Raw genomic sequence first — 20,720 nt, forward strand, 5'->3', positions numbered from 1 at the left:
TTTTGTGTCGTATGTAAACTGTGATTGTAAGCATTTTCTCAGTTTGGCATAGGACTTAATCGTGGTAAGACAGGTGCTAATCTAACACATTTTGAAAGAACATGTTCCCTTTATCCGAAAATAAAGGCCAGGCTACAACTACTGTAGCACACATCTGAAACTTAAAGAAAATCAAATTGCAGCCATTACACTATTAAAGCCATACCAAAAAAAGTCTTAGGAGAAGAGAGGACACACATACTCCTACTATCCCACCTGAAACTGAGGAGATCCACAGGTGCCACACGAGGGCAGTGTAGGTTTGATAATGCTGAGAGAAAACCCCCAGTCCAGCACACAGAGAAACAGACAAAAATGAGTAAACTTATTCTAGCAGTAATAAACATCTGATCAACCCAAAATGTTTTGTCAAATAAAAGACATATTATGGTTTATGGAATTAGCTGGAATATTGTATTTGATTGATAAACTGAACGTGCAGTTTTAGTATCGAAAATACAAAGGGAATCACATTCTTTACTGTTACAGGTTTTATGTATAAGCCAGTGGTTCTCAAACTTTTTCTGTCAGGCCCCCCCTTTGGAGAAAAAAAAAAAGTCGGGCCCCCCCAACACACATAGTCAGGCTCAGTGGCGGCGCCAGAGACTTCTTTTGGGGGTGCTGTGGGGTAGCTTGACGTTTCATAGAGGGTGTTCAAACATTTAGGGTTTCCCATTAATGTACCGGTCGCTACAGTGGAATTTTCTACTGCAACACTCTCCACACGCACATACACAGTGTTCCCGCAACTGTTACAACGAAGGCTCGATAATCAGCTCACGGCATATAGGTGTAAGCAGGGGTAAAGTGCTATTTTTATAGGTGGTGTGTGGACACATTGAGAGCAAAATGAAGAGATCTATGGATACCTCTCTCAACACCCAGATGAAACGGAACTGTAAACAGATTTACTTTTTCTTTATGGATATTTTACAAATCACCCTTTTAAACTTTATTCTTTTTTTAATGTCATATAGTATTTCATACCTGTTTTTCATTTATTCTCTTATTTTTGTATAACTATAATGATCATATAAATGTGTGCCTCGGAAATAATTGTTTACATTAATGGTGACCAAAACGTTTGAGACCCACTGAGATAACAATGAGAGAGTCCTTTAGTTCACTGAGCCTCTCAGTCTGACAGGAGAGGACTCTCCTCCACTTTGTTGTTGAAAAAACTCCTTATATCCGTTAGCGTAGCTCGCTAGCACCAGAAGCTAAGAACAATGATCTCCGGTACCGGTGCGCTCTCTCTCTCTCTCGCGCACACAAAATGGCTCGTTCCACACACACAGAGACCCAGAGGTAATAGTACTGTACTGTATCATATTATTTTCGAATCAATAATTTTTCAAATTATGATTTATTTATTTATTTTTAAATCTTTTTTTTTCTTTTATATAACCATTTTTCCTCCTGGTCTTTCGCGCCCCCCCCTGGCATGCCTCTGCGCCCCCCAGGGGGGGCGCGCCCCACACTTTGAGAACCACTGGTATAAGCCATCAGTTAGCTACCTTTTATATAAATAGGTTGACAAAATAATTCAATATATTATATCAGGTTATGTAAATAAACCTTAATGTAGAAATTGGACAATATACATGTTTTTGTGATAGTTAAGTGTTTAGTTTAGTTTTGTTTAACGTCTGGAATCATTTCATAGGCTGTTTGGAATGTGTGTTTTTATTGTGTGTTCTGTCACGCTGGGCTATTATTTATGTTCAGGATGTTAACTTGAAATGCTAAAATCCATTCTTACTTTAGTGGACAATTTAGGCAACTGTTATCAATACTGTCATATAAACAAACAAATTACTAAAGCCTGTGTAAACATAAAAGTAACCCACAGCGAATCATCACCAACTCTGTAGTTCCCCTTATAGCTTCACAAGAAAGCAGTCTGCACTCAAGACAAGAAGTTAATAACTGCCTAGATGCACAAATCCAAATAAATGTTGCTCTGTGTCTGCTGGATGTGTAACATGATCGCCTTATCATCTTTATACGGTTAATTTATACCAATGTTGTGCTTTCAGCTTGTTGGTTTGCCATAAGATGCTGCAATCGATACAGCTTCAAGTTGAGTCTACTAGCTTTTTTTAAATGCACATAAAATCATGCTGTAGCATCGCACTTTTTGCACAGGACTCATAATGGGCCACTGTGTTTGTGCTGCTTGTGTCCAGCGGTTAGTAATTTGGGACGTGATGTCACATGAAACTGCCATGGTGTTTTTTCAGTGTCCTCTTCACATTGTACAAAGGATGGAGAGCTCCCCACTGCGTCATTTACTGTCTTTAATGGTGATGGAGACAATTGCTCATTTATCACGAGAAGTGGTGCAGTGTGCGTCTACAATGGTGCTCTCCATAGGCCCTCAGTCTTATTCACACACTGAAGATCCATTCTCACACTAATGATGAGCCAGATGCAAGTCACTTTTTCTGCTAGGAATTATCTCTTTTACACACTGCAGCTGTCCTCATTTAAAAAAAACGCATTTTTGTTTTGTCGTGACTTTGCAATTACATTTTTCTGATAATAATTGTAGTATAAAAGTGAATTAGGACGTCTTCAGCACAGAGCATTGCTGAGAGCAGGAGTTGCAGGGGTGCTTAGAGATGATAATCTGTTATAGAGTTGTGATGTTCCTAATTGTGCTTTCATGAGATGCTGTTGATTAATGGACTAGTTGACGGACATCCTGTGAATGTAGTCCACATGTGCACTGTCCACAGGGGTGCTGAAGAATCCACTCCAGCCTTCCAGCAGCATTGTGGAGGCTCTTTTCTGAGAGCAGGAGAGCAAGAGAGGGGGGGGGGGGGAGAAACGAAATGGGAACAGAGAAAGAGAATTCAACTTTGGGGCTTTCGGCAGTGCTGTTGTAAAGGGGAGTGAATGAGAGCGGGGGCCGTGCAGCCAGCCACATGGACCGTTCTCACTCGGGATAATGGAGGCCTTTCTGTGGTTCTTAACCCCCTTGTCGCATGCTGGGAACAGGCAGTCGTGCGCCCACCGCTCACAACAGACACGCTCAGACACGCTCACCCGCTGGATAATTGAATTTTACACCCAAGAAAGTCACCCCCTTCCCTAGCCGGGGCCCCGCTACACGTGGCCCTGACAGGAACTCTCCCAGGATCAACATCTCATCCAGGGGAGAGTCTGAGGCAGGCCCAGGGGCAGTTTAGTAAGAAAGAGGGAAGTGGTGCTATATCCAAAACCACTGTAACATGGATTTCCATGAGTTTTGGTGCCAACACTCGTGTTCCTCTCAGGAATTAATTCTGATACTTTGTGGTCTTGCCGTCATCATGTGAAATTTTTATTCTCCATATTTGATTTATGACTTCATACCTTTTATAGTGAAACCATAGTATACTATACTTCCCAATAACCCCAGCTGTACTTTGTGTGAACTCTAGACTGCTAAACAACATGTTTTGTTAGTCTTTATGAGCATGTTTGCCTATTGACATTAGCTTTTAGCGACTCCTGCCAGCATGATCGAACTGTGGTTGTGCAAAGCTGTACACGTTTCCAAAAATAACTGAGTGTGTATATGTTCCAACTTATACCTAATATTTTGTGCATAGAGTTTATTTTTCTGAACATATAATCCTTGTTTTAATCAATGCCTCTGATTTGACATTAAAACTAATGCATGCTGTCGCAGGACATTCAACAGATAACAGACAGGCATAGTGTTACCTGCAGGTGGACTTTGTTTTTGTAGTGCCATCTTGTTTCCTACACATGTGGTAGAGATGGAGATTAGATTAGAGTGTTTTAAAGGGGGAGAGAGTGGAGGTCCCTAACTGAGGGGGATGACATGTTAAGGTTGTGATGCTTAGGGGGTGTATTGTTGATGTGAGGAGAGAGTGATCCAGACCCTCCCTCCGTGCCCTCAGGCTGATGATCCCGTCAGCAGGGGGACCCGGTTCACCGCCCTCACCAGCTCTCTGACCAAACACAAAAGGTGTTTCCTCCCTGCAGCCGTGGTCACTTTCACCTGTCAGTCAGACTTTCTCTGTGGAGAGCGTCTCCAGGTGAGCGCCAGCTAACGGCTCCTCCCGAAGGGCCTTCTGTTCTGCCTGTTGGGTGCCAAAGTAAGGGCAAAAAGCTACTTTTAGTAAAGTTTAAACTCTCTCCTGTTCAATTCGAAAGAAATTAAATGATCACCAAAACTGTGTATTTTAGGCCAAAGCTGAATTGATTTACACCACCTTGGGAGTAAATTCAGTGGAGATGCTAATATTCAAATATCATTTATAGCTACATTTATTTGTTGAATAGGTAAATTCAGCACTATATTAGCCCTCTTTCAATTATGATAACAATACAGAAATGTATGCCATATTTAAATAGTTTTCTTAGACTTATAGATGATATTCATATTTAGTTACAGACAAGTAATGTCATCAAGCTTCTCCGCAAGAAAGAGTATATTTCAAAAACTGGGATAAATGATTAACCTCCACTGCCCAGACATTTTTGCACCATTACTAATTTGTACACATTTAAAATGATCAATACTAGAATATTTGAACTAAGCATGTAATGTGTTACTCGTTCAGAGATTTCCTAAACATGAGTCTCAGTCATCAGCGGTATTTCATCTCCTACGTGTTTGCCTTCTCAGCTGTCCTCAGGTCTGTGTTTACGCAGCCGTCCCTGGTACTGTAGGTGGAGGAACATGGAGACTTAATGAGAACTCTGTGACTGACCGACATTCATGCTGCTTGTCACACAATACCTGACAACACCTTCATGACGTCCCACAGCAAACACAGAGGGACTGTCACTCTGCAGCAGATAATCACTTTTGAGTTTGACAAGTCTTTTCCTCGCTATACTGTAGATGTTATGCACCTCACCTTCATGGTCAGTGCCACACTTATTTTTAGCATGTGAATTTCACAAAAATTGTGAATTAATACATTTATATCTAGAAATGATCAGAATATGAATTCCTTTATTCGTCCCACAGAGGCGAAATTTCCATTTTAAAAGCAAAGTATAGATAGGGACGAAAAAACGATTAGATAAAAGGCAGACAAGTAGTATTTAAAATACACATTTTAAATTATTAAAATGTACAGAAGTACACATTCCGGTAGATAAGTAAGTAGCAGCAGTATTTATTAAATAAAATAAGTATATCATCAGGTTAGTATTGATTATAAGTATCAGTACTACCCATAATAACTTTTGTTTTGAGTGTTGATTTTTCACCCAATTGAAAAAATATACACAGTTTTTATTTTAGCTTCAACTTTATGTACTAAATACTTATTTTCACACTCTTTCTTTGACATGTTCAACACGTGGTCGCAGTCGGAGTAAATGTTGATGTGTTGGAAGACTTACTGTAACTCTCTCCACCAGCAGAGGACGACATTGGCCCGGCAGCCTCCCTCTCATCCGCCCCCCCCAACCCCCCCCCTCCTCCGATCCTCTCTGTCCCCAGCGACAGCCCCTCCCATCATTGCCATAACCTCTCCTAATCCCCCCCACCCATCGTTGCCCTGGAGACGGCTCAGACGAGCAGGTGATGCATTGACGGGGAGCAGATGGTTCCCTGTGGAGGTAAGCATGGCTGAACAATGCTTCCATATTCATCATAAAGTCTCGCTTACTCTCTGTGTCTCCCTCCTTCAAATGTGAGTACACACATAACTTCAAAGTTGAATGAAATATATGCTTACACACACATGTGCACACACTCACAGATATTTGCTCAGTCGCGCTGTTTGAAAAAACGACATTCTGATGGGCCTGTCAATACAGCGGAGTGCAGACGGAGCGAGGTGACAATGTTGTTATTCTACTCTACTGGATGAATAGAAGCTCCTGCATTCAGAAGAAGCTAATTTACAATACCTCGCAGGGACATGGTGTTATTTACTCTGCAGAACTCCCCATTCTACAATGATCAATCCCTGAAGATTTCTCTCCTCATTTAAGTGTTTTAAAAAAAAAAACATATTTAAACTTCTAAACCATTTCATCAAATAACAAAGAGCTTTACCAAGGACTACAAATGTTTTAAAATTAAAATCTTATGTATTTATCTATTGGATGATATATAAAAAAATGGACGTACAGTACATGATCTTGATTCCTGTTGATCCAATGTAAGATAGGGTTGAATTGACACTTGTAAGAGTGGCTTATGAAGTCACAACTTACAACATTCTCAACTGATGGCTTTGTCAATACAACAGACAGAGAGAGGTGGTCATGTTTTGACAGGTTATTTGACAGGATTTGTGATGAATAGAAGCTCCTGCATTCAGTAGAAGCTAGTTTACAGTACCTCCGAGGCTGTACAAGCAAAGTAAAGACGAACAATGGCGGTGCGTTGCGTTCTGCAGGTGTTTTCGGGCTTTTCGTCGCAGTAACTCACTCCTCTAAAGAAGCTCCTTTTTCAGCCCCTGTCTCCCCTGGAGATAAAGTACAGACACCCCACTCTCCCTGTCTCTTTCTTTCAGCTAACTCCTGAATAATCCAGCAACAATACAGGGCTCTGAGGCAGTGTGCAGCGATTCACCGGAGGCCTGACTTGTTTTGGGGTGCAGTGGAGGTGGGGGGGCGGCATTATGGAGATCAGCTAATGCATGTAAAACGCTGCATCCATTTTATTTGATCGGAACAAGTGGTTAAGAAAAAGTCGCCACAATGGAGGTTTTGGAGCGCTACGCTTAACCCACCACACCTGGAGCACACAACAGGGGGTGAGAGTGGCTGCCCCCCCTCCCCCCTCCTGCCTCACCCATCATCACCAGCACCACAGCACCTATCAATACAAGCTGTAAGGAGTTTGGTTGGGCTTCAGGAGGAGGGGGCCGCCTGTATTCACGGCCTGACTATGATAAAGACGCACAGTGAGGAGCCATTCAAGAGCCCTGTGCCCATAATGGAGTCACTAATAGGTGCCTATTCAGCAAGGAAAGTGTTCTGGAGGAGAAAAAAAAAAGTTTTAGGGAAGCAACAATCACTTTGTCTGCTGCCTTGTGTATGTAAAATGTATGCAGCGCTCCACCCCTCCACCCTTTTCCAACTCTTTCTGCTGTCTTTATTTCTTTCTTTAAAGAGCGTCAGCAGTGAATAGACGACATGCATAGTTTGGAGTCTTCCTTTCATCCTTACTTGAAAATAAATTCAATGGTCTGTCCTCGAGTGAGTCCAGTCCAGTGGCAGGAGTACACACACTCTTTTCCCCCTCCCTATCTCCATAAAACTGTTTGCCACATTCACAGGTGGCCAACTTTTATTTATACTATCTTTGTTACTCTGTCAGTATTAAAAATGGACATTTAATCAGTGATGGCTTTTATAGTAAGCAGATGTGGAAAAAACACATTTAGAGTTAATGAGAAAGCCTTTATTGGTTGTTTAAATCTCACAGAGAGGTAGACATTTGAAAATAAATCTAATAAATTATACTTTATACTTATAGTTTCCTTGAACACTGAGGAAGTGCAGCCATCAGAATGTAAATTCTTTGTCAATTTAAATCATTATCTGAGTCTGAAATTTAAAAAAGTAAACAGTGTTTTAGCCATGTCAAAGAAAACATTTAAAGATGCTACTGAACTAAAAAAGTCAAAGTTCAAACGACTGCATGTTACAAAAGTTGTTAAGTACGGTCAACCCCTCAGTCTCCAAAGATCAATCCCTGATGATTTCTCCTCTTATTTAGCTGTCTGAAAAACTATTTTGAACTAAATTAAATTAAAAACAAGCTTGACCAAGGACTGTACTCAAAATGTACTTTGTTTAAACTCTTTAGTATTTATCTATAGTTGGATTGACACTTGACACAAGTGTGGCTTATTAAATCAAAACTTACTATTTGAGCAGAATTTGAACATTTCATGATGAAACGTGTTTGTTCTGTTTGAACATGAAAGTTAGCTTTAACATAGATTTGGTCAATTTGAATGAAGAGAGTTTGAAATTAATTTGTGTTTTAAAATGACACCTCCAGATGCTGTTCAACCCCGATTGGTGCCATCACTTTGCTTCTAGCATCTATATTTGCTGCAGACTCCCCAACCTCTCCCTTTGATTGGTCCCAAGGCACCATGGGAGCAGGCCTTGTGGGTGAGCTGACTAATCTTGAAATGCTGAAACCATATTGAAAAGAGGGAGAATGAACTGAGAAATACTGGGACCATATTGTGCTGCGTGTCAAAGGGCTTAGCTGACAGATTGATGGGATGAGGAAATAACGGAGCAAACCAGGGGGCAGCAGGAGGGAGTCGGGGGGGGGGGGCCAGCATGGCATAGTAAGCAGGGTTTGGAGTCAGAGCAGGGTCCCCGCAGGCCTGCCGGGCAGAGCTGAGGCAGGTCAGCGCTCTTTGATTCTGGGTCTCGCTGCTGACAAAGGGCAGCACGCAGTGGGCTGGGCTGCTTTCCTTAGAACAGCATGAAAGCCCTTGTAATTGTATTTTGATGTGTTTGATGAGAGGCTTTGTCAGCTGTTGGGTGCTGATGTATGTGTTTATTTGTATGTGCAAGGGAGCTTTTTTGACTATTATTTAGTCTAATCGAGAAAAAAAGATTGAATGTGAATCACTCAACATGTGCCAGTGTTAACCAGCGTTGCTTCCACCCGCAGACAAGAGAATGGGACGTAAGTTAAGTCTCAGTATGTCTCAATGAGAGAAGAGATTACAGTTCTAGTATCTTCATTTCTTTGTTTGTTTTTTCTGGCCCATTTGTACCATTTTGAATCAGTCTCCATTATCTCACGGTGCTTTGCTGTACCTGTCCAGCAGCACATTACAGGCAGACAAAGTGAGCCACAAGCTGATGAATAAAGTGTAAATATCGAGTATTTAGCAGTTCAAGAGACAGATATTTCCTTCAGACAGTGGTTTCAAAGGATACAATAAACATTCAACATATTTCATTTTATATTCTGTTCTTGTATATCTTATTCTATGTACATGTACTGTATATAGACTCCTGTATGTACTTGGTCACTTACAACATTCTCTGCATTATTTAGCTTATTTTATTTATTTATTTTTTCTGACACGTATATGGTTTAGAGTTATTTCACATCTAAATGTCACCCTTAAGAGCTTTTAAGTGTTTCTCTGACTCAGTTAAAGCTTTATAAAACACACGGGTGACAGTAAATCAGGTATTAAGTAAAGCAGTTGCATTTCTCATAGTTGCATACATGGACTTTGCTTTAAAATCATACACATTGATGTGAATGTACCAGTGTTGTATCATTTAGCCAAATTATAAATGAGCCATTAAAATAATAATAATAAAACGTATCATAACTCGGATCAAAACAAATGCAATCAGTTTCAATACTGAAAGTATACAATATATGAGAAGACCGGTTTGCATTCTTATGGTTATCCAATGCAATTAAACCTGTATTAAAACATCTTTAAAATATACACTAGCTTCAGCTTGCACTGAAACAGGAATTCCGCTGTTCTTCATTAGAAAAAAACCTCCACATCTATGCCACAAAACTCTTCCATTTCCAACCAAACATCCCGTCACACAATGCATTTTTTGGCAGTGTCTTAGCAACTGGTATTGTGGCATCTAGATTACCCGAAAAGCACTGCAGAGCCCCTGTAGGGTCAAACAGAGGGAGACTTTGGAGAGTGTGCTTTAGGAAGGAAGATGTAAAGGAGAGTTTGATCTTAGAGGGTCTCAAGAAGCTTTAGTACATGTCATAAGTCACGCTAGGATTTTCTTGTTTCTTGTTTTTATTCCCTTGTCAGTTTCAGAGAAAGCATATTCTTGTTTTTCTTTTAAGCCTATTCTGAAAAGGTGACATGTCTTTAAAAACTACAAAGAAGTTAAAATATTCGTTTTGTAGCTGAAGTTTGACATGGTCTGTAGTAAAGGGGTGGTTGCTTGTGTCTCCACTCCAACTGTTTGGTCTGGTCACCATGGAAAACACTGGCGACTCCCCAATTGTCCACAGCCCTTGTTAATATTACACCAAGAGCGTATTTACTCAGTTTTTCCTGCACTACAAATCTTAAGATGAAGAACCTCCAACTCAAGTCACTCTCACATAATAAGCTTTGATTGGAGAGCTGTTGAGAACGTGCACACACACAGAAGCACACACACACTCCACTGAGCTCTGATTTGTGGAATTGATAGGGTCCATTGTTTCCACAGAGCCCACCACTATATGCCCTGTAATGTAATTAAGGCCAGGAGATTTATGCCGCTGTATAGCAGCCCAGAACCTGATCCATGTTGTGTCTGGAGTTGGCCTGAAAAGCCCTCTCTCTGTCCAGCTGCCCCTGATTTCTGCTCTGTTCTCTATCACTGTATGGGGGGGCAACAGTGCTGTTCACTTCTTAATCGAAAGCTTTGTTTATTGTAGGACTTCTTTTTCTGTTGCATATAGAAGGAACACAGGGTTTACGTTTAATGTGCAATCTCACAGGGGATCATTGTATGTGTGCTTTTTTTTCCTACCAGGAAACGACATGCATGATGAGTTGCACTAGTTCAGCAGGGTTGTAATTATTAACAGCTATAAGCTATCTAAATAGAGTGCATTCTTTGAGCCTCCCACAAATAGGTGTTGCTCGGTTCGTTGAATCAGTCCACTACAAAGCGTGACGGTATATTACTGAACTTTTCTCTTGGAAAAAATGGTGGTCAGTGTTTTCCTATTACTTCAGGACTTCTATTGTGTTTTTAATGACAAAAGTGAAAGACTAGAGCTCATTGGAAATGTCTGCTATCGGGAGAAGAGGAGCTCCGGAGCCTTATTGGGGAAACACACCTTCCAGAAATCCGGATTTCAAGCGACCCCGGAGGCTCCTGGCTCGGCTCATGCATCCCGTCAGCACCTGGCTGCCTGACGGCCCCCTCTCTGCACACCACGCTCACAGGGTGAGTCCCTCCATGCCCACCCAGCTCTTCTAAATCCACAGCTCATCGGCCTGCTGCCGCCACCGCCCACAACTCCAATATCCCAAATGAAAGACGTCAAACGCTGCTGAATGCGCCCCATGTGGAGAACATGTGAGAGAAGACCCGTAAGACCCGGAGCATCTGTCCACCTCTCTGACACTAATGAATGTTAAGTAGGTTAGCTGCTTGTGTGCCACTGTCCCACAGGTCATTGTGGCTGGTGGTGGCAGCGGGGCTGTGCTTTTGTCAGGGTGCGCCAACCCCCTGTGAGACATCTAAAATGGTTGGACCGCTTACTCCTGCACACAATCCCAGCACCAATAGTTTCCATATTGATCCCCCTTGCTTGCAGATTAAAGAATAAAAGGGGCTCTGTCCTGCCAGCGGGGGTCTCCACTGTCTCCCAGAGCTCATTTCAGGGTCACAGAGTCCTTGCAGCCCCCTGACCCGAACCCCAACGTGAACACACACAAACACCGGTGCGAGGCAGGACAGAAACCTTTCTAGGGATGAAGCCCATTAAACAGGATTGGTCGGATGCTCACATTCACGGCTCATTATAGCTGACCCCGGGCTTTCTCTCTCTCAATCTGGGTGCTCTCCTCTTCTGTCCCGGCCTCTAACCTGGCCCAGGGCCTGCTGAGGTGGTCACACTCGCCTTTTGTATGCCATTGATAGCTTGGCCGTTTGCTTGATTGTCTTCTGAACTGGATCTGCTCATCGGTTGTATTGCGCTGCATTGCCGAGTTCCTGTGGTGTGCTTTTAAAGTTTTTGTCTAGCCTTTAGTAACTGTGTAGCTCTTTTGTCTCAACGATAGTTGGTTTATCGACAAATCCGGCAGCTGATTTATTTGTTGTGATCTCAAGCGCTGCAGCCATTATTTCAGTGGCAGACTTGAATTGAATGCATTTACCCTGAGAGTAGAGCAGCGATATATGGGTTATCAGAGTTGGTAGTCTGTTAAAGTAGAAGGTATAATGCACTTGGCAGTAATGAGTTATGACACAAGATGTGGAAGACAATAACATTAACACAGTGCTTATGTTGGATCTCCACAGGAGGATGTAAAAGAGTAACTAATTAACTCAGCAGGAATTAACTTGCTAGCTCAAGCTTTATGGTGATCTATATATTTATATCAAATGAGAGAAGGTGAAATTGCATAATAAAAGTGGAACTTTGGCTGGGAAACAAACCAAATTCATCTTCTTTCCCTTTCACTGCTATCATAATGTGGTTGTACAGTTAGCCACAAGTTGGTAGACACCATAAACAGCCCAAAGAGACAGCATATTAGACTTAAAATCAACATGTGGACAGAAAAAGATTCCAACAAACCCAATGAAAAACAACCAATCAGAGTTGAGGAATCTCCATTGCAGCTTCAATTTTTAAATATTCTTACTAGGCAACGCTCAAATCAAATCAAATCAAGTTTTATTTATATAGCACATTTATAAACGATTTTTGGTCGAGCCAAAGTGCTGTACATATAATAAAAATAGCCTACAGTAGAGACACTTTACAGCTAATACAATTAGTCAAAAGGAATCAAAATGTGGTTTCTTGATTGCAACCAATTTTAACAAATTGCTAAGCTGTAAAGTAAAAAAAAATGGCTTATCTCAGTTGCCGGTGCTTGGTTTAGGCTGAACTGTTTTCAAAATGGCGGCTGGTTCACAAATGTTCTCATTGCCAGCCAAACATTTTTTTTGTCCGATTATTTTTCTCACGCACTCCTGTCATCATATAGTGACAGTTTCAGCAAATACTGTAGGACTGAAAGTAATTTTTATAAAAGTTTCCAGCTTAATTGCAGGGCTCAAAAAGGGGAAATCCTTTAATAAATGACAGTGTTACACACAGGTATATCCGTGAAATGCTGACCCTGTTATGGCACCTTGTTTGTTTCTTACTACGCCTATATTACATGTGTTAGTGAGTCTTTGGGGCTGACCTCAACAGGATGCAGCTCTGATCTGCGGCCCTTTGTTCAATGCCTGCTCCTGTAATTAAACGTTGATTAAATGCCTATTAATGTGCCCTGACTCCCAGACAGGGTGTAATCAGGTGAAACAGAATTAATAAAACATCCAGTGTAGTGCTCAGCAGAGAAGGAAGGGCTCCCATGAGAAAGACAGACAGATGGCGACAGGAATTGCCGGAGAGAGGAGAAAGCAGAGTGGGAGAGGGGATAAAGCAAAGACCAGTCACCACTTTGGTGATTAGGTCTAAATTGGTAATTTGATCTAGCCTGCTCCACCTACTCATTATTGATAAGACCCACCATATTTGTCCATATTTCCCCCTGCTGGCTCAGACCGGCACCACATCACTTCCTGTCAGTCCCACGCTGCTCTGTGCTCAATGGATCTGACAGGAAGTACCTTGAGGTGGAGTTTTAATGGAAAAAAAGAGAAAAGCACGTCATAGACACATGCACAGCGGACATCCCATCTGCTAGGAATCTCCCTAATCTCATTATCTTAATTGAACAAGGAAAAGAGGAGCAGCAATCACTTTAGACAAACCCTATATGGGATTATGTGGTGTATTGGCGCTGATGGGTCAAACGATGACATCAAAGGCAGAGGAGACCATTGAGTAATGCTTTTTCATTAGAGCTGATAAAACGCTAGCTCAATCAATCAATCAATGTTTATTTATATAGCCCAATATCACAAATGTTACATTTGTCTCAGTGGTCTTCACAGTTTGTACAGAATATCAGTATGACAATACGACACCCTCTGTCCTTAGACCCTCACATCGTACAAGGAAAAACTTCCGGAGAAAACCCACAGTTTAAAGGGGAACATGGGGGAAACCTCAGGGAGAGCAACAGAGGAGGGATCCCTCTCCCAGGACGGACAGATGTGCAATAGATGCCGTGTGTAAATTGAAAAGATAATACATTTGCAACATAGGTAGTCCAAATGTTTGGAAATGCATGTGTGTATAATAGGAAGATGAATCCACAAGGATATCCATCCAGGACCTATGATCCAGGACCACAGCCACGACTCAAGATCCAGGGCTCGCAATGCAGGACACAGGACCGCAGGATCATCCATGACTCCAGATCCCAGCGTAGACACCAAAAAGAAAGAAATTTGGGGAAGCTGGGTTAATCGGAACATGAGAGTACACAGGTATAGACAGAGAGAAGGAAGAAGTAAGATGTCCCCCGACAAACTAAGCCTATATCAGCAAAACTAGGGGCTGAATCTAATCAGCCCTAACTATAAGCTTTATCAAAAAGGAAGGTCTTAAAAACGGATAGGGTGTCTGCCGCCCGAACACAAACTGGAAGCTGATTCCACAAATGTGGAGCTTGATAAGAAAAGGCTCTGGCTCCCATTGTACTTTTAGAGACTCTAGGAACAACCAACAACCCTGCATTCTTGGAACGCAATGCCCTAGTAGGACAGTAGGGTATAATGAGTTCTTTAAGGTAAGATGGCGCCTGCCCATTAAGGGCTTTGTAGGCGAGAAGAAGAATTTTAAATTCTATCCTGTGTTCTATAGGGAGCCAGTGTAAGGCAGCCAGAACAGGAGTAATGTGGTCCCTTTTCCTAACTCTGGTTAGTACACGAGCTGCAGCATTTTGAATCAGCTGAAGCGACTTGACTGACTTCTTGGTACACCCTGATAATAACGAGTTACAATAATCCAGCCTTGAAGTAACAAATGCATGGACTAGTTTCTCTGCATCGTTTTGAGGCAAGATATGCCTGATTTTTGCAATGTTACGTAGATGGAAGTAGGCGGTCCTTGAAATTGATTTTATGTGGGCGTTAAAGGATAAATCCTGATCAAATATAACACCAAGATTCCTTACAGTCTCACTGGAGGCCAAATTAATGCCATCCATAGTTAGTATATCTTTAGATAATTTGTTTCGTAGATTCTTCGGGCCAAGTACAATAACTTCAGTTTTGGTCGTGTTTAACATAAACATTTTTAAGGTCATCCACGTTTTTAAGTCCTTGAGGCAGTCTTGAATTTTATTTAGATGATTAATTTCATCAGGCTTGATTGATAAATATAGTTGAGTATCATCCGCATAACAATGACAATTTACAGAATGATTCCTTATAATATTGCCTAGTGGAAGCATATATAATGTGAACAAAATAGGTCCGAGCACTGAGCCCTGTGGCACTCCATGGCTAACTTTGGTTTGCGTGGAAGATTCATCGTTGACACGTACAAACTGAGAGCGTTCAGATAGATAGGACCTAAACCAGCCTAAAGCAGTTCCCTGTATGCCAACTAAGTGCTCTAGTCTTTGCAATAAGATATCATGATCGATAGTATCAAATGCAGCACTGAGATCGAGCAAAACAAGAATAGAGACAAGTCCCTTGTCAGAGGCTATTAGAATGTCATTTGTGACTTTAACCAGAGCTGTCTCTGTGCTATGATGTGTTCTAAAGCCAGACTGAAAATAAATAAATCATTGTTTTTTAAGTAATCACACAACTGTTTTGCGACCGCTTTCTCAAGAATTTTTGAGAGGAACGGAAGATTAGAAATAGGTCTATAGTTGGCTAAAACCTCTGGATCGAGGTTGTGCTTTTTAAGAAGCGGTTTTATCACTGCTACTTTGAATGATTGTGGAACATATCCTGATAATAAAGACATATTCATAATATTTAATAAAAAAGTGCTAATTAATGGAAAAACTACCTTCAACAGCTTAGTTGGAATTGGGTCTAACATACACGTTGATGGTTTAGAAGAGAGAATCATTTAATTGAATTGTTCAAGGTTTATGGCTGAAAAGCATTCTAGTTTACTATCTAGTGTAATATTAGAACTTACGTTTCCAGGAGCTGTTGATAACACTATACTGGTCAAAGGCAAGAGGTCATTAATTTTGTTTCTAAGAGTAACAATTTTATCGTTTATCGCTAGCTCTGCTATGGATGTTATTTTGAATGTAGTTTTATTCTTTATTGTCATCAAATTACTTAAATAATCATACTATACTTTAGATCAGGGGTGGCAAACTCATTTCAGTTAAGGGGCCACATACTGCCCACTTTGATCTAAAGTGGGCCGGACCAGTAAAATCATAGCATAATAACCCACAGGCCCTATAACGACAATATTTCTGTTTAAGTGCAAATAAGTAGGCTACAAGTACATTCGGAAAATGTCCACATGTAATGAGACGCAAAACGTTATGAACAACCTGACATTTATTAAGAAAAAACAAGTGCAATTTCAAGTGCTACACATATGTTCTTTACAACAGATCACAGTTTCCACCTGAACTGACTCACCACAAAATACAAATAAAAACGTGGGAGCTATTAAGTGAGGAGTTTGAGTTACCCCCCTTGCCTTGAAGATATAACATTTCTATATTTTAAAAAGAAGTTGGGCAGTGCCACATCAAATCAAACTATTGTTTGCCTAATGCAGCTGCTGATTGACATTATAATACACAATGTTCTATGACATAATAATATAACATGTTCAAATATTTCAGTAGGTTCTTATTTTCACGTCACTGATTAATTTGCTCCTGAAACTTGACATCTTTTAGCCCTCACAATGGCATCAATATCAGGCTTAAAATCCTGACTAGCAGCCAATTTAATGAGTTCATTCAGGCACTTGTGTGTGAGTCTTGAGCGCAGCTTTGTTTTAGTAATGTTCATTACAGAGAAAACCTGTTCACAAAGGTAGGTGGTCCCAAACATGCTCAAAACTTTTGCTGCCAGGGCTGTCAATTTGGGGTATCCTGGCAAAAGATACCGATAAAATGTGCCCAAGTCCGATGAGGCAAATTTGTCCTTTAAATCCTGATCACATTGTAAGTCGATTATCTCAAGTTGTATGTCGACGGGCAGATCCGCAGCCTTAACTGCAAATGGCGAGCGAAACACTGCAAACTCTGTCTCAAGCTCACCAAAGACCTGAAACCGCCGCTCAAACTCCCGCAGCAATTCCGTAATGTTGTCTTTGTACCGACTCATGTCAGCAGTAACTCCGGTCATATGCACATTTCTTAGATGAGGGAAATGAGCAGGGTCACCACTTGACAGCTGTGTCTCCCACAAAGCCAGCTTCAACTTAAATGCGCGTATGCTGTCATAATATTCTGTGACAACTTTTTTGCGACCTTGCATCATTATATTCAGATTATTCAAGTGCTCTGAAATATCCACCATAAATGCAAGGTCCTGCAGCCATTCTGGGTTTTTTAATTCATGCACTGGCTTACCCTTTTTCTCCATGAACTGTCCAATTTCCTCGCGTAGATCAGAAAAACGCTTCAGCACGGCACCTCGGCTCAACCACCTTACTTCAGTGTGATATGGTAGGCTACAGGTGATGTCTTTATCACTGAGGAGGCTGTCGAACTGACGGTGATTCAGCCCTCTGGCTCGGATGAAATTAACAGTTTGGACAACCACTTTCATGACGTGATCCATTTTTAACGTCTTGCAACACAATGCCTCCTGGTGCAAAATACAGTGGAATGTCCAAAAACGATCTCCTCCATTTGCTGCTTGTACTTTCTCCCTGAATTTCGTGGCAACACCTGCTTTTTTCCCGATCATTGATGGTGCGCCGTCTGTAGCCAGACTGACAGCACGGGTCCAGTCCACTCCGACCCTGTCCAGTGCTTCAACGAGAGCGCTAAAAATGTCATCCGCTTTAGTGGTGTCTGTCATAGGAACCAACTCAAGGAACTCTTCGGTGACCGTCAAAGTCTCATCTACACCACGAATGAATATGGCCAGTTGAGCAACATCTGTAATGTCAGTGCTCTCATCGATTGCAACTGAAAATGCTACGAATGACTTGACTTTTATTTTTTTTCTGGCTATCCAAATCTGCTGAAAGATCGGCAATCCTATCCTTCACTGTATTCCTCGTTAGACTAATGTTGGAAAAAGCCTGTCGCTTCTCAGGACACACGATTTCTGCAGCCTTCAGCATGCATGTTTTCACAAACTCACCCTCAGAGTATGGCTTTGAGGCTGATGCTATTTCGTTAGCAATGAGATAGCTGGCTTTCACGGCTGCGTCACTTATATCTCGGCTCCGGGTAAAAACGGCCTGTTGTTTCTTTAGACCTGATAGCAGGTCATTTATCTTTTCTTTTCTCCGTTGTCCTTGCAAGCAGTCGTATTTCTCTCCATGGTGAGTCTCATAATGGCGGCGAATATTATATTCTTTGGGCACAGCAACTTGCTGCGAACACACCAAGCATACAGGTTTTCCATTTACCTCTGTAAAAAAATAGGATGCGGTCCATTTTTCTTGGAAAACTCGGCACTCCGTGTCCACTTTTCTCTTTTTTGATAGAGACATTTGGGGATGAGAGTGTCAGAGGTTATTGACTGCAATCACTACTCTTACTCATCACTTTTTTTACAGTCTGGCTGCGCTCTCACTGGTACCGGTGCGGTAGTGCGCCCACTAGTGGAAGGATTCAAAATAGCAGTTTTTTTTCCCTCCTCTCATACAGTAGCCTACTTAGCAAAATCCTTCAGCTCCTTGGGCCAAGCTGGAATGCCTCCCGGGCCGGATCCGGCCCGCGGGCCGTATGTTTGCCACCCCTGCTTTAGATGTAAAGATTAAGTTCCATTTAGTAGTTTTGATGGAATTTACAGTAGAAATCACATTTAAGTAGTAATAAGGTCATTGTTATTGATGAAGCACATTTCAGTTACAGGTTGCTGTACAATTTGTAAAAATACAAGAGCTGGAGCTTTGGTCGGGCCCTAAACAGTGAAAATGTCACACTTTAAACATACATAAATCCTTTAAAATAAGTGTTAAGGGTTTTGCAACCTCTAGTTTTTTCTTTCACATCTGTTTTTCATTTGCCAAAATACTTTACATTCATTTCCTTATTGACTTAGATTCTGCTTTCATTGCTTTGCCCTATTCATGTTTCTTTTCACATCATTTCTCTATATTGTGGTCGCAGGCCAACCCCACCCCCAGCCACTTTATCCTTTACTGTCTCAAAATGTACTTGATTTAACATTCAGCATATAATTAGTACCAACAAGGTCATTGGGCACCAAGCACCCGTGATTTGCTGGGAAATTGGCTGCTTTTCATTATTCGGCATCAATTAAGAAGGGTGGAGAGCCTGCGAAGTATTTCTGGCATAATGTGCATAATCACATGTGATGGGCTTTGTTAAATACAACAGGTACGGACTAAATAAAGCTGAGAGACAAAGGTGAAGAGATGGCCAGATCCGACGCTGCCCTCTAGCTTCTCACCGGGCCACTGAAAGGGTTTGAGAGTCTGGCACAAGCTGGCAGAGAGCTCCACACCAGTGCACTCCAAAGGAAAGGGAAACCCACACATGTATACACACATCAAGCTCCATTGTCCTCCCACCCTGGCAGCCCCTCTCGCCCCTGTCACCCACTCTGGTCTGGGGTTACAGCCCATGAAAGAAGGGTGAGCCCTGGGAGGATCTGCTCTCCTGCTCCCTGCAGTGGCTCGACTCTGGTGCTGACTCTGGGCTTCTGGGAGCTGCAGAGAGAGATGGATGAGCCGCTCTGCTGACTGCTGGGCATCGGCTTGTGATGTGTCTCCAGTGATTGATGAGTTAACACACTGCCCCTTGCTCCACGGGTCAATCTGATGCACCCTCCCCATTAAACCACCATACTGTCCCAAGGCAGCTACATGCTCAAAAGAAGGAAAATAAATGAAGAGCAGGCGTTTTGTTAACCGAGCAGATGTTTGAGAGCGGACTTCACCATCCAGACTTCTGCTGCTCAAACCACTGGAAGAGTTTCACAGCAGCTCAATAAGCAAGACAGAGGGGTTAATAATGCACTGGTGGGGGCTTAAATGTCTCTGAAGAGACTCTCACTGTGTGGCTTTGCATTTGTTTTGCCAGGCTTCAGGCATTGTTCTCAGCCCCACGGAACAGGAGATTGAGCTACTCAAGGCAGTTCATTTTCTGAACTCCTTTGATAGATCAATCTCAATCTGGCTCTGACAAATCTGCTTTTTATTTCTTAAATAAACATGTACCTGCCCCCTCTTTCTAAATGTTATTAATTTGGCTTAATCTTTCTCCTTTTCTTGCAGAGCCCCAAATACGTGTCTTTTGTCAACAAGGCCATCTTGTGGGATAGAGGACTCTGTCACTACACTGTGAGTGCCAACAAACGATTTTAAGTTAATAACAAGAAGGCCTTTTTATGTTCCTTTTATAAAATGGTCTGACCTTTTTCTAAGGCTAAATGATATGCCTATTCATATCCACAAATTTATTATAAAACATGTTTTTAATGAATATCACCATTTCTGTGTCTGCATTCGTGATACTTGTTCATTTTCATAAACAACCTATGTGAGCACAAACACTTTCCCAACAAATTTGAAGTCCTGCTGCTGGAAATCAGCTAAAGAAAACAAAGCAAAGTTAGCAATGGTGGTGGGATTAAAAAAAAACATAGGTTCCAATGTAGGGGATGTTACACTGCACAATATAACAGAGGATGATTACCTGGACAGTGAACTGTTTAAAGGCCCTGAGGCAGCTGTTGGAGGGGGAGATCTTTTCACAACTTAAATGTAAAAGGGTTAAATCCATAATACTCATGCCAAAATAACACTAAACAAATAACCCTGTTCTAAATTGGTTTGTTATAGTGTGCTGTACATCACACTGATATAGTAAACAGAATAATGACACTACTTCATTTATGTTTAACAAGTCTGGTTCACTTTTATGGATTGATATGTGCAATTT

The 20,720-nt window shown here is 41.6% G+C and overlaps 1 protein-coding gene across 1 annotated transcript in view; it reads left to right on the forward strand.

Annotated features, from left to right (window-relative positions):
• Positions 1 to 10,759: 10,759 nt before the first annotated feature.
• The window catches only part of LOC117552439, a 61,070-nt gene continuing 51,109 nt past the window's right edge, over positions 10,760 to 20,720 (forward strand). Inside the window, exons 1-2 of the mRNA XM_034225847.1 lie at positions 10,760 to 10,944; positions 20,054 to 20,119. Of these exons, the coding sequence (XP_034081738.1) occupies positions 10,783 to 10,944; positions 20,054 to 20,119 (228 nt within the window). The 5' untranslated portion in view covers positions 10,760 to 10,782. The remainder of the gene's footprint in view (positions 10,945 to 20,053; positions 20,120 to 20,720) is intronic.

Source organism: Gymnodraco acuticeps, unplaced genomic scaffold (genome assembly GCF_902827175.1).
Source record: "Gymnodraco acuticeps unplaced genomic scaffold, fGymAcu1.1, whole genome shotgun sequence".
NCBI classification, from domain to species: Eukaryota; Metazoa; Chordata; class Actinopteri; order Perciformes; family Bathydraconidae; genus Gymnodraco; species Gymnodraco acuticeps.